General features: G+C 53.0%; 1 protein-coding gene across 1 annotated transcript in view; it reads right to left on the reverse strand.

The window, feature by feature from the left end:
* Nucleotides 1-273: 273 nt before the first annotated feature.
* Nos2 (nitric oxide synthase 2) overlaps nucleotides 274-13,986 on the reverse strand; it is a 37,133-nt gene continuing 23,420 nt past the window's right edge. Inside the window, exons 16-26 of the mRNA XM_052758599.1 lie at nucleotides 13,748-13,922; nucleotides 12,889-13,021; nucleotides 11,755-11,833; nucleotides 10,878-11,059; nucleotides 9,704-9,867; nucleotides 7,960-8,167; nucleotides 5,542-5,629; nucleotides 4,994-5,115; nucleotides 3,729-3,877; nucleotides 2,735-2,929; nucleotides 274-811 (exon numbers count right to left, since the gene is read on the reverse strand). Of these exons, the coding sequence (XP_052614559.1) occupies nucleotides 713-811; nucleotides 2,735-2,929; nucleotides 3,729-3,877; nucleotides 4,994-5,115; nucleotides 5,542-5,629; nucleotides 7,960-8,167; nucleotides 9,704-9,867; nucleotides 10,878-11,059; nucleotides 11,755-11,833; nucleotides 12,889-13,021; nucleotides 13,748-13,922 (1,594 nt within the window). The 3' untranslated portion in view covers nucleotides 274-712. The remainder of the gene's footprint in view (nucleotides 812-2,734; nucleotides 2,930-3,728; nucleotides 3,878-4,993; nucleotides 5,116-5,541; nucleotides 5,630-7,959; nucleotides 8,168-9,703; nucleotides 9,868-10,877; nucleotides 11,060-11,754; nucleotides 11,834-12,888; nucleotides 13,022-13,747; nucleotides 13,923-13,986) is intronic.

Genomic DNA, 13,986 nt, shown 5'->3' on the forward strand with positions numbered 1-13,986 from the left:
CGCCGTTATGAAGAGCCCCAGGGCTCACCATACCCTGCAGAAGGTACCTTGTATGTGAAGCCCAGCTCCAGGCCCTGATCTCTGCTGCCTTGCCATGACCAGAGAATTTCAGACAAGCACAAGCTTCATCGGCTGTCCCCTGGGGACCTGGTTAAACATGCTCCCTCGTGGGGGCATCATTGTCCGGGCTGTGGTGTCTACCAACCCTAACCCATGTATTACTTGAGAACACTTTCACTACAAAACTCAATCAAACACACAGGGTGATTAAAATAAAATGCATTTCATATCAATATTTTCATCGAGAAATTATACAGGAAAGGCCCAAGAAGTCCTTGGGAGTAGACAAAGGTATTTGTTTTCTTAAATACAAAGTATAAATAACTGTACACGATGCAGCTAAATATTAGAGTAGCGGCATGGCGCCTCCTGGTGGTCACCCAAAGTGCTTCCATCAGGAGATTCATTTTTGCCGTCCTCAGCTTCAAGGCTCCAGGGAAGTATGTGAGGGGAAGGAAGGGAGGGGAGGAAAGGGAGGGAAGGAGAGGGAGAGATTCAAGTAGTCCACAACGCTACTTGGTAGTGCGTGGGGTGCGGGGTATGATGTGAGGGATTTGGAGAAAATTGCATTTCTGTCTCTCCAGGCCCCTGAGCAGCTGGGGAGTTGAGTCCATCACTGAATTCTGTACCGGAAGCTCTAACTCCTAGGCTGTCAGAGCCTTGTACTTCTGGGCTGCTCCAGGGCACTGCCCTTTTTCGGCCCATAGGAGAAGACTGCACCGAAGATATCTTCATGATAACGTTTCTGACTCTGCGGAGGGAAACAGAGGCCAAGGCATCAGCTCTGCTGGACCAGCCCCCTCAGTTCCCGTGTCTAGGCTGATAAAACCCTGGAGCTGCACCAGCTTCCTGGTGACGCAGACTCTCACTAGCCCTGTGCCTTCCTGCTTGCTTGGCATGCTGCCATCACGCCTAGGTTCCGTTTCTCCCCGGCACTGCGTGTGGTCCACCTCAGCCTCTTCACTATCTGTCTAGTGTTCATCTCACACGTCGCCGGCGGATGTGAGCTCTGAGATCAGCACGAGTGGGACAGACTGTGCGAGCCTTCCTTTCCCCGGGTCCTGAAGTCAGAGCACACAGCAGCAGGCTGAGGGCTCCGAGAAATCTTACAGGGAAGCCACCTGTTGGTGTTGCTCTTTGTGGACCTGGACATGTGTTCCAAGTGATCTGACCTTGGGTTTTTTTTCCCCCTTGGTGCTAGCGTGAAGCTGTACATGTACATGAGGGCCGTCAGAGGTCAGAAGAGGGTATCATGTCCCCTGGAGCTGAAGTTACAGGCAGGTCATCCTCTCCAAGAACAGTATATGCTTTTAAATGCTGAATCATCTCTGCAGCCCTAGATACCCCATACTGACTTACATTTATCACTCTCCTGCCTCAGCTTCCCCAAAGCCTTAGGATTTACAGGTATGGGGTGCCTCTGCCCCGCCTGCTTCTTGTAACCCTTTTGATGACAAAAATCCATGAACATATCTGACATGCACACTAAATACATTTAGGGAAGTATCCATGATGTCCTTGCTGGTCATCACACATGTCAGAATAATCTGTACCCCAGGACCTTTGTACATGCTGCTCCCCCACATAGAATAGTTTAGACCTCTGTCCTGAGTATGCACAAGGCTTCTTCCTTACCTTCTTCAGGTGTTTTTCTCAAATGTCACCTCCCAGTAACCCCCTTCTGCAAACAGCATCATTAAAATGATGCACACACACCCCTCACACTCTGAGCTGCTGTTCTGCTTAATTCTCACCTGAAGCAATACACATTCTACGTGTTTTATTTCATCAACCCTGCCAGAGTGTAAGCTCCACTTAGGCTGGCTTTTTGATTTTTTTTGTTTTTGAGACAGGATCTCATGTAGCCCAGGCTGGCCTTGAGCTGACTATGTAACCAAGGGATAATCTTGAACTCTTGATCCTCCTGACTGTTTCCCTCGTGCTGGGATTACAGGTGCGCACTATCGTGCCCCAGGCCAATTTTTTTACCTGTTTTTTTAACCGCTTTTTAGTCTCTAACACATAGTAGATACTTAATATAAACGTAGAGCGTGAGTATAAGCCTTAAGGACAGGACTGGGAAGCAGAGAGAAGGAAAGGGAGAGTGAGGCCATGTACCTGGGCTCTCACATTCTGTAGTACCAGCACCCCTTCCCTCTACAAAATGGGGCAACAGTCACTCTTCCCTCATAACGCCCTTAGAAGGGCAGAAGGAAATGTCACAGTGTGGTCCTTGGTGAGCACCTGGAACAAGGCAACCCTGCTACCAAGAGTCCTTCCTGAGCGACATGAGGGCATCCAGCCAGCAGCCTGCTGTAATAACTATATGTTTCCCATGGCCACTAGGGGACAGGCCTCCCAGCCCTGGTGTCCACAGCCCTGCTCTGCCCCATGAGTATTTTCTGGAGGGGTGTGGGGAGCAGAGCCTGCTACTCTGATTCCACAGCTGGAGAAAAGGAACACATTGGCTGGACTTCTCAGCCAGCTGGCAGCCAGTGTGGAATGGGAAGTCCTACCTCCAGGAGCCCAGCCAGTCAGCCCCCCTCAGGTTTCTGCAGTGGTGGAGAGGGTCTCAGGGCACCCCCCCCCCCAGTTCTGCTGTTCTGGTCTTGATTCCAATGGCATGTGACCTTCCCCTACACCCTTGTCTAGGGTCCCACCCCGACTTCCATACCTTGAGCTGGAAGAAATAGTCCTCAGCCTGCTCCTCGCTCAAGTTCAGCTTGGTGGCCACCAGCTTCTTCAAGGTGGTAGCCACATCCCGAGCCATGTGCACATCTCCACACACATAGAGGTGGCCCTGCTCCCTGTGGAGCATGCTGAGTACCTCGTTGGCCAACTGCTTCTGCAGGATGTCTTGAACATAGACCTAAAAGCAGAGGACATGGTGGGACCATCCCCGGATGCTGAGGTCCCTGTGGTCAGGCACACATATGGTCAGGCCATGGGGAGGGGAGAAGGGCCACTGAGGGCTTTAATCAGGACCTCAGCTCAGGATACACGAGTATCCTGTCCAGTCCTGACCAACAGAACCCTCAGATCTTCCCTGAGTTCAGAGATGCTCCATCAAGCTAATGGCTCTGCCCAGAGCTCTGAGATCCGCCTGCCTATACCCCAGAAAGAAGGGGCTTCCTAGCACGTATCAGTCCCAGCTCTGATTTAGGGCTGGAGTGTAGGCTCCCAGGCTCCCCATTTATAAAGAAGGGCCCGGAGTTGGTCAGGAATCTGCTTTTTCCATATACAATGGCCAGTGGTCCAGCAATTGGATCCAAGGGGGTCCTCAGGGAACAAAGTTCTGAGCTGAGTCTACACTGACTGCTCATGCCCCTGGAGCACAGTGCCCATTTGAGGGCCCTGGTGGGATCAGCTCCACATTCTGATCTCGCTGAGCTGAGCATAAAGCCAACCTACAGGACATCTCCCGGCACGGCCCTGCATCCCGGGGCTGCTGGGCACCTACAGCTGGCTGCGTTGCGGAGATTAAGCTATAGTGTGATTCTCAAATCATTCTGGGCTTGGTCTTCTCATCATAGTGTTCTTCATACCACTTCTGTGCAAGTGTCTCCACTTTGGAGCAGAGGAGACGAAGGCTCAGAGAGGGAGGGCTGTGTAGCCCGGGCAGTGGCCATCATGCACTCTCTGCGGGCTTGCTGGGTGGCTGCACTTACCTTGGGCTTGCCTGGCAGCCGGGAGTAGCCTGTGTGCACCTGGTGCAGCACTCCTTTGTGGACCATCTCCTGCATCTCTTCCCGATAGAGGTGGTCCTCCTCCGGGTGCCGGCACCCAAACACCAAGGTCATGCGGCCTCCTTTGAGCCCTTTAAGACCCAGAAGGTTGCAGTTACCACAATGGCCACCAGAGGGCAAACCATGACCACCAGGTGCCCAACATGTAAGTTTCTTATTTGGTATTATCCCATTTTATAGTTAATGGAGGCACTCTTGAAGAACAAGGTTCAGTATTAGTTATGATTATGTCAACAGATCGATCTTTCTTTTGTTTGCCATATTGCATTTTAATTTTACTTTTTCCTTTTAAAATATCATTATAGCCAGTACTTGGGAAGCAGGGGCAGGAGGATTGCTGCAAGTTCAAGGCCAACTTTGTCCATGTAGGGAGTTCTCAGTCCTGCCAGGGATACACTAGCAGGATCTTGTCTCTATTATATATGTAAGTGTGTGTGTGTGTGTGTGTGTGTGTGTGTGTGTGTGTGTGTGTGTGTGTAACATGCTAAGGGCATCCTTTTAGTGAAATATCAGACATTCTGTGAAAACCATCATTCCTGACACAGTGTCCTGACAGAGCTGCTACATCAAATGCACATGGTGAGCCTCTGGTGTCCAGGACATCCCAAACAACCTCCTGATTGCCCTTGACTGCGCTGGACTTCACGTTCATGGTCTTAAATGCCAAACATTGCTAAAAGTTCTACAAAAGCCTCCTGCAGAGGATTCCAGGCATAGAGACGTCCTTTCTTTTGGGCTGTTTCTCAAATGAAAGGACTACGTCTTTATCTAAGATCTATTGCTTTCATCTCTTAGCTCTGAGGACCTCTTCACAGGCTCACTCTATGGGTTACTCCATTGATGGCACCAAAGACAAGGCCAGCGTTAAACACATGAAAACTAACAAACCCAGCAAAACGGGCCGGGAAGACAGCTGAGCAGGGAGAGGAGCTTGCCATTAAGCCTGACAAATTGAGTCTGAACCCTGGGACCTACATGGTGGGAGAAGAGAAGCAAGTTGACCTCTGACACTTGCACCCCTCTAAATACATTAATAAGGAACAAGGAAACATGGAGGAGACATGAAGTGGGCAGGGCGCAAACCCTCCAAATCCGGGTACCCACTCACGGGTTGGGGTCCAGTGGAATACTCTGATGTGCATGTGTAATGATCAGATCATGGTGACTGACATGCTCCCCTCCTGTACCTCTGTGCTGGGAGTCGTGGAGCCGCTGTCGCCAGAAACTGCGGAAGGGGGCGATGCCCGTGCCGGGCCCAATGAGGATGCAAGGCAGGGAGGGGTCCTCAGGGAGCTGGAAGCCACTGACACTGCAAGGAGACAGAAGCGGGGAGACCTTGGTCTTCAGACACCCCGAGCCGAAAGCACATGCACGATAGAGCTGGGAGCTAAGCACCTGGTAGGGTGGTACTGTCGGGGATGGAGGGAAACATGGATTCCCAAGCCCTGTGCAAAGCTTTATCCCTCCTGCCTAGGCACGGCACCTCCCACACTCGAGTCTTTTGGTGAAAGGGCCAGTTTCACTGGACTCTGGACCCCACCACGATCATCACCATTGTCCTCGCCATTGACTCCACCACACCTTGCGGCCAGATGGTAAAATGCAGAGACCTAGAATTACCGTGCCCTCCGCACAACCTTTATGGGCCAAGGGGAGTACTCAGTCCTAAATCCTTCCCTTGTAGTGCAGAATCCCCAAGTCCAGGGGTTCCGAAGGGCCCTGAGTGGGTGCTTACCTTCGCACAAAGCAGGGCACTGGGTCCTGGGGCTTCAGGCTGCTGATCCAAGTGCTGCAGACACCGTGGTGCAGGGGACCCTGACCATCTGCAGGGACAGCACAGATCTAACCAACAACCCCCGTGGCCATCACGCAACCCCGCTGGGTGCTCTTCCTACACTGCCAGGCCCCCTTGGGTGCCTAGTTCCCGAATGATGAGTCACTTTCTCTCCCAGCTCTCCACACAGAGCAGGGAAGGCTGCGAGAGACCTGACGGGCAATTGCTCCCTTTGTCATTGCAGACACCAGGTCACAGAGCAGAAAAAGGAGCAGGTGACCAAAGTCCTGATAGACTCAGGTCCATGCTCAGGTCTCTCACTCCTAATACTCTAGAGCAGTAGTTCTCAACCTGTGGGTCGTGACCCCTTCAAGGGTCAAATGACGTTTTCATAGGGGTTGCATATTGGATATTAACATTAAGATTCACAACAGAGCCGGGCAGTGGTGGCACATGCCTTTAATCCCAGCACTTGGGAGGCAGAGGCAGGCGGATCTCTGTGAGTTCAAGGCCAGCCTGGTCTCCATAAGCGAGTCCCAGGAAAGGCGCAAAGCTACACAGAGAAACCCTGTCTTGAAAAAACAAAAAAACAAACAACAACAAAAAAGATTCACAACAGTAGCAAAATTACAGTTATGGAGTAACAGTGAAAATAATTTTGTGATTGGGGGGGTCACCACAACATGAAGAGCTGTATTAAAGGGTCACAGCATTAGGAAGGTTGAGAACCACTGCTCTAGAGATTCTCCCAAGTGTTTGTCTAGGGACCCTCCAGCAACCCCTGCCAAGGCTCTGCCTACAGCAATGCAAAGTGATTCCCCAGGGCTGGCCACTGGAGTGTCCTCATGAAGGAGGCCTTGGCCAGTAGGAGCCCTGGGTGAGGGGTGTCTCCCACCCCACTCCCCGACCCCCATCTCTTCTGGCATCTCAGTTTTCCCCGGCAGCCTTTCCTGGGCTTGTAGGTACCCCAGTTTCCTCTGGGTTACATTCACTTCCCCATGACCAGACACAGAAAGGAGGTCTCCAGCAACCTGGGTAGTCCTTTGGTTCTGTTCTGCATAAACCGCCCTTCACAGGGCTCACATGCATCTCCTCTCTCACCCAATGATGAGGTCTGGTCTGTCTACATACAGGCTCTGCCTAATCTTTAGAAACTCTGCTCTTTGCCAAGAAGGGAGAGCTCTGTGGTGTGGCCCCTGTCCAGCCCTTCCAGCTCAGACAGAGCTCAGTTACAGATGTCAGAACAGGGAGCAGCCAGTCCATCCAGTGCAGGATCCAAGGCTGAGAGGACAGAACACAGGACCTCCAAGTCTGCGGTAGCTGCACACACACCCCACTCACTCCCTCAAGACACCCATTGCTTATGGGCACCCATGCAGCCATATCTTTAAGTATTGGCATGCCCTAACTCTTTACTGGCTCTATGGCTACTCTATGAAGGCAGGGCCTGCTGGCGGAGTTTCCACACTCAGTGTGGCCCCCAGCACGGAGGTGGGACGGACATGGCCACCACAGAATGAGAGCATCGGGAGAGAGAACAATCCATACAAGATTTCCTCCCATTGGGCTGCATCATTAGGATGGGCAGCAACAACTGGGTTCTCTGGTGTTCAAGTCTCTTCACCTATTCAACAGTCCGAGACTGTAACAACGGTCCAGCACTTCACTTCAGCACTTAAATTCCCTGTCTCTGCGTCTCCAGTTATTAACAGGGTGACTCGGAACAAGTGGGTTGGCCACTCCCTGCCTCTCTCTCCTCCCTTGTAAAATGCACACGGGAGTCAGATCCTACAGTAATGGATGGTAAACCAAGGGGTGAGCTTCATGCCTGCCTCACGACAATGTGCCCCACCCAGCTGCTCACATTACTGATAACTTTGGCAGGTGGCTGTCACCGCATCGTGTAGCCAAGAGAGACAAAAGCTCCATCGAGGTGTTGAACTGCTGCCAGGGCAGTTAATCTTGGCCATCAACTTGACACACCCAGGAAGAGGGAGACTCAGTTGAAGAATTGCCAGACTGGCCCGTGGGCAGGGCTGTGGGTCATTTTCTTAACTGTTAACTGATGGAGGAAGAGTCTAGCCCACGGTGGGCAGTGCTGCCCCTGAACGGGTGGTCCTGAGTTGTATAAGGAAGGTAGTTGAGCGAGCCAGACGGAACAAGCCAGTAAGCAACATTCCTCCATGGTTCCTGCTTCACGCTCCTGCCTTGGTTTCCCTTGATGGTGGACTGTAGCCTGTAAGCTAAACAAACCCTTTCTTCTCCTAAACGGTAGTGGAGGTGGCCATGGTGTCTGTCTGTCACAGCTACAGAAAGCAATTTAGTACAACTACCCTAGAAGTAACACGTGCAGATGACAGCAGATTCTGCCTGCCTCACCTCGGGTCCGGTAGGTGACCACAGCCACAGTGAGGTGGATCTCTGAGGGGGTGTGGTCCTGGGAGGAGCTGATAGAGTAGTAGCGGGGCTTCAGAAGGGGGAGCTGAGAAAGCAGGAAGGCAGCAGGCACCCGCAGCGACGGGAACTCTTCCAGCACCTCCAGGAACGTGGGACTGTTGCTGATCTTCCAGTCATTGTACTCTGAGGGCTAAAAACCAAGGGTAATGTGAGGGATGGAGGTGGGGGGCTGCCATGTGTAGGGGAAGGAGCTGCCCCGCCCAGTATTTATCCGTTCACTCAACAAACATGGGCAAGGACTGGTGCTGTCCAGGGTGCTGAGGCCACTGTCTTGGAGGGGAAGCAAGGAGCTGGGGCAGCCAGTAGCATTTCTCAATTGCGCCTAGAAATGTATTATGGGTAGGATTAAGGCGGTGGTGAGGCGGTATTGCAACCCCATCTAGTCAGAAGGCTGAAGCAGGAGGGTTCCAAGTTCAAGGCCAGCAGGGTCTACAGACCGAGTTGAGGGCCAGCCTGGCTAACTTAGTGAGACCCTGCCTCAGAATGAAAACTAATAGGAGAGAGCGGAGTTTGTCTCAGTGGTAGAGCACCTGCCTGGCATGTGTGAAGGCCTAAGGGGAACCCCTAGGACCCACAAAACAAGAGCAAAAACAAAACCAAGAGCAAGCAACAAAAATCAAAACACAAAAACCTCCCCCAGTATTAACACCTCATGGGCAGGGCTCAATGCCCTTTCTTTGGGGAGGGGAGTGGAGGCAGGATCTTGTTCTATATCCCAGATTGGCCCTGAACTCTTTTTGTTGGCTAAGACTTGTCTCTAACTCACTATCCTCCTGCCTCAGCCTCCTGAGTGCTGGGATCACAGGCATGCACCACCATGCCCAGCTGGGCTCACTTCCTTATTATACTATAATTTGGAACCAGTTGGATCTGGGTTCAAATTGTGGCTAGATGTCCTTCTTAGCTTAGCCTTAGTCCTTGTGGAGTGAGGCGGATAGCGCTTTTCACACAGGGAGGTTGAGGTGGTAGTAAGGTATCTAGCGCCTTTTACAAAGACAACTCTGTCGCTCCACTAACTCATTACCCCAGCCCCCACCTGCCATTCCATCCAGTCACCCACCACTGAGTTTGTCCCACCTATGGAAGACAAAGGCCATCCATGGAGGCTGCCCCTCCATGGGCACATTGGAGGAAGTGCACTTTGGCTATGTGATGACTACTCTTTGCTGTAAATGTGGCTGGATTTACGATCACCATGGAAACATACCTCTGTGCCGGTGTTTCCAGAGGTTTAACCGGGGAGGACCCACCCTGAATTCCCATGGGCTGAGGCTCCAGACTAAACTAAAAGGGGAAAGTGAGCAGAACATCCGAGTCCGCCTTTCTCGGCTGCCTATTCCGGAAGTGAAGTGACCGGCCACCCACACTCCTCCTGTCATGACTCTGCCCTGACCGACTGGACTTTCCTTTCCTTCTGTCACGTATTTTGTCACAGAAATGGGGCAAGTCATGAATACAGGCACATCATACCGACTCTCAGAGAAACTCATTTACTCAGCACTGCTGTGTACTAAATAAGATGGAGCAGCAAAGGATGCCCAGCCCCCACCAGACACAGACAAGTCACACCTAGAGGACTCAGGCGGTGTCAGAGGTCGAACTCGGCTCTGGACTTTGGTTCTCTCCACTCTGTGAAATGCTCCTGCCTCACCCCCCACCACCTCACCTGACACAGGGCTTCCAGTCTCTGCCTTTCAGCCTCGTCTGTGGCCAGGTGGGCCAGCTTGTGGAGCTGCAGCTGGGTGGGAGGGGTGGTGATGTCCAGGAAGTAGGTGAGGGCTTGGCTGATCGAGCAGGGGGGCAGCCTCTTGTCCTGGACCCAGTAGCTGCCTGAATGGAAGGAAGGGAGGTGTCAGGATGGGGAAAGGCCCAACTGGGGTCTCTCAGAAGACTCCTACCCTCCAGCTACGAGGAAGGGAAGACTCTGATGGTTTGGCTCCAGACAGAGCAAAGATCAGGCATTGGTGCTGAGGCAGGGCTACCGGGGCAAGCTGATCGATCGCTCCCACATGGGCACCCATATTGTCATTGTTCTGACAAACCAACCACATCCTTCTGTGACCCCTACATATGTCTGGTACCCTCAGGGGAACTACACACTCATAGTGACTGAGTCCACTGGAGATGGATGTACATCCCAGGGGCTAGTCACTCATTTAGAGAAAGATTTATGGCTACAGTCCCCTGGGATACCAAGTCAAGAGGCTCCAGGTGAACAGATCAGTATAAATTGAGGTGGCCAGGCTTCAGGGGTCCCAAGAAACAGCATTCAGAAAAGTCACAGAACGATATGGGGCCAGCAGACCCAGGTTCAAACCGGCTCCTCACTTCCCAGTTGAGTGTCTGAACCCTGTGGCCTCCAGCTGCTTCCTTGAGAGACAGATGAGATAACACAGGCTGGTCTGGCATCAGCAGTGAGGAAAACCACACTTGAGATGTGGTTGGCACGGTTCCTGGTCCACAGGTGTTTACTACATGTCAGCGCATTTCTTTTATTACTCTCCCTCCCCTCCCTTCCTTCTAGAGAAAAGGATTGTATTATCAATGGCATCTCATCTGGACCACTTCTGTATCCTTACAGCCCCAAGGATGCCTCAAGCCCCTTGTCTCAGAGGTTCAGGCTGACTTGCTTTCTTCCTGGTGGTGGTGGACACTGCCAGGTTTTGCTTCTCTGATTCCTCCTCTGAGGGGGGAGGGCACACTCATGGAGTCATCACTACCGGGGGAGGCCGGGGAGTTTCTCCCATGAGCTGGGACTGGAGCACACCAGGACAGACACAGCCCCAGTCCTCAGGGATGGGGGTGAGGGGAATGGGTTTTTCTGGGGGCCCAGGGCTTACCACTTTCATCCAGCACCTCCAGGCACATGGTTTGGTGGGGCGAAGGACAATCCACAACTCGGTCCAAGATTCCCTGGACCAGGGCTGTCTGGTTGCCTGGGAAAATCCCAAGGTGTTCCCCAGGCAGGTAGCTGGGGCCTCGGCTGCCCTCGGAGGAGAGTTGGACGAGGAGTGTGGTACGGCTACAGAAGGAAAAGGGAATCCTGGGTAACTGCCGGCCTCCTTAGCATAAGCTCTCCTATCACCTTCCTGCTGGCTCCCTCCAGCTTCAGCCACCAGTCAGTTTGTAACAGGACCTCCCCTCAGCTGGGGACCCTCAGAGCTCCGTAGTTTTCCAGAGGAGTTTGGCCACAGCTCTCCCTAGCAGGGGACAGAGTCTCGAGGGCTTGGCCACAACTCTGCCACAAGAAGCATCTTCCCAGGGTGTGTGGGCATTGGAAGTGGCTTTTTCTTGTCTCCAGAACAAATTCTGTTCTCATTCGAACCAAGGTCAGTTTCCCCGATGGATAGGAGTTAGGAAGAGGAAAGATAACACAGATACAATCTACCGATCACCCATGACCCTCGGCTCCCTGGCTGAGAAATTCCCATCCTTGTCAAATATCCTCACAAAAGGACTGAACACTCAAATGGTCTGAGTATCCCCTGGTCACTCCTTTTAGCGAGAGTTCAGAGAGGAGGAAGAGCCAGTGAGGCAGACACCCGGTTCCCAAATCGGGCAAAGGCAGGGGTGCCAAGGAGTAGCAGAGAAGCTGGTCCCGAAGGTGGCATCCTCGGCAGGCATGTCTCCCCTCCCCATGCACAGACTGACTTGCTCTGGTCCTTTATCCATCACAGAGCAGTCTTGGAACACCGGCCAGGCCTCCCTCGTCCTTACCTGGACTTCTCACTCTGCAGATTCTGCTGGGATTTCAGCCTCATGGTGAACACATTCTTGGCGTGCATACTGCTGAGAGCTGAGGGGACAGAGCCTGAGATGGCACAGGGCTCCTGTGCTGTGGTGGGGGAGCCCCTGCGCTGTGGTGGGGGAAGCCCTGTATGCTGAATCGATTATCCCTGCAGGCTACCCTTGCTCTTGCTGTTCTGTTAGGTTTTTCCTCCCCCACTATTTGGGAGTCACAAGTAAAGAAAGACCCTGGGCCTGACTGGATGTGGTGATCCAAGTCTGTAATGCCAGCACTTGGAGGTGGAGGGAGGAAGGTCAGGAGTTCAAGGCCATTCTTGGCCATATAGCAAGTTTGCCACCAGTCTAGGCCACAGGAGACCCTGGCTCAGCTACCTGTCTCCACACACACACAGAGGGGGAAAACCGTAACTAGAACTAAACAACCGAAGAGATCCCGATGGACAGTGGCTTTGCGGTTGGGAAGTACCGGGAGATTCAGAGTAGACGATAAAGCACCGGAAGTCTCCAGCCACCATCCCAATTTGGGATTCTCAGAACACTGCAGAGATACAGCTAGGCACGTCCTAACGTGCAGACACCTTTGTGATGTCTGGACTCAGGGAACCCAGTGTGTCACCCAGGATGGGCGGAGCTGAGCCACTGACTGCTGCCCCGAATCGCCCCGGAAGCCTTCCTCATGGCCCGTGGCTCCCTTTGGAAGACTGACTCCAACCCCCTTTTCCCCATATGCTACTGCTCGCTTCATTTCCTTGAGCTGTAACTTCTCCTGATTTGCCACAGGCCAAGTGGCAGGCCAAGCGTCATAGGTCAGTTCATGTGGGTCAAGAGGCTGGCACAGTGTCTGGCAGAGTTGCCCCAACCACCCACCCACTGATGCTGGCTCCCTGCTCTCACTACCTCTCCTCAGGGCTTCCTTCTGACTGCTTTTCCTCTGAGCCTGAAGCCCTGTGCCACAGGCCCTGTAACCAGGGAGACAGATACCCAGCTGTCCCAGCTGACTGCCTTCACTTAGAAGAACATGGTAGATTCCTTGACTCCTGGTTCAGGGCTCAGATAGCCTCAACCCAGGCAGGAAAGACCAGTAGGGTGCAGAGGGGCTGGTACCTTTGTTGAGGTCTAAAGGCTCTGGGCTCTGGGTGAGCCTGTATTGGTGCGGCTCCCATATTGCGTTGGAAATGTAGCGTTTTGGGATCTGGATGTGATGTTTGCTTCTAACATCAAACGTCTCACAGGCCGCCTGGAAAGTTAGGAAGAGTGGCGTTGACTATCACCAGCGCCACCCTTCACCATGGGTCAAATACTGAATGGATGCATGCCAAAACTCCTAGGTGTGTCATCTGATGGGGACTAAAGGGGCTCGGAAAAGCCCGGGCTTGTTGCACAGTGGCCATTGATATTATTTATAATGAGTATTAAGGTGGCCATCATACACTTATCCTCTTCCCACATAGTGAGGGAGGTCCGGGGCTTTCCCATCCTAACAGAAAACCTCATGGAGGAGGCCCGAGTCTTAGGACCAAGTCTGCTGGGCTTCCAATTGCTGCCCTTTCACTTCAGAGATATGGTCCCTCCATCAGCAGGGCAGAGTCCAGAAAGTAAAGATTTGAGGAGAGAAGAGCCAGGTCGTAAGAGGTCAGCAGTGTGGTCCCTGTGCCCACCTCTGTAGAGCTGGGAGACTGAAGCAAGGCACCATTGTTACGAGGCGGCCAAGGCTACCAACAGGGAAGTCCTAAAGCCAGAGAAGTTCAGGACAGGGAGCTGATCAGCCGCCCCCTCCCACCCAGAGCAATACACCTGAGCGACACTCTTCTTGGTGGGGTGGGGGTTGGGGAGAGCCGCTTTGACCTGAGACATCAGGCCCACAGCCCTGGTTCACACCTGGCAGAGGTCATGACCCCCCGGGACACCAGTCTCAGATGTGTTTGGTGTGAACGCATTGTATCCTGTCTGGCTGGGCACTGACCCGGAAGGTTTGCACAGCCCAGCTGCGGAAGGCGTCCTCTTGCCCGCTGAGTTCGTCTCCTTCTCCTGTCGGGGCGAGCTGAGAGGCTCCCAGGTGGGAGAGTTTCTGGTCGATGTCATGAGCAAAGGCACAGAACTGAGGGTACATGCTGGAGCCAAGGCCAAACACGGCATACCTGCCCAGGAGAAAGCACACACTGGAGACTTCAGGACGCACGGCAGCAGTAGCCACGGTCTGCA

Source organism: Peromyscus californicus, unplaced genomic scaffold (assembly GCF_007827085.1).
Source record: "Peromyscus californicus insignis strain IS unplaced genomic scaffold, ASM782708v3 Scaffold_3__1_contigs__length_106647218, whole genome shotgun sequence".
Taxonomy (NCBI): Eukaryota; Metazoa; Chordata; class Mammalia; order Rodentia; family Cricetidae; genus Peromyscus; species Peromyscus californicus.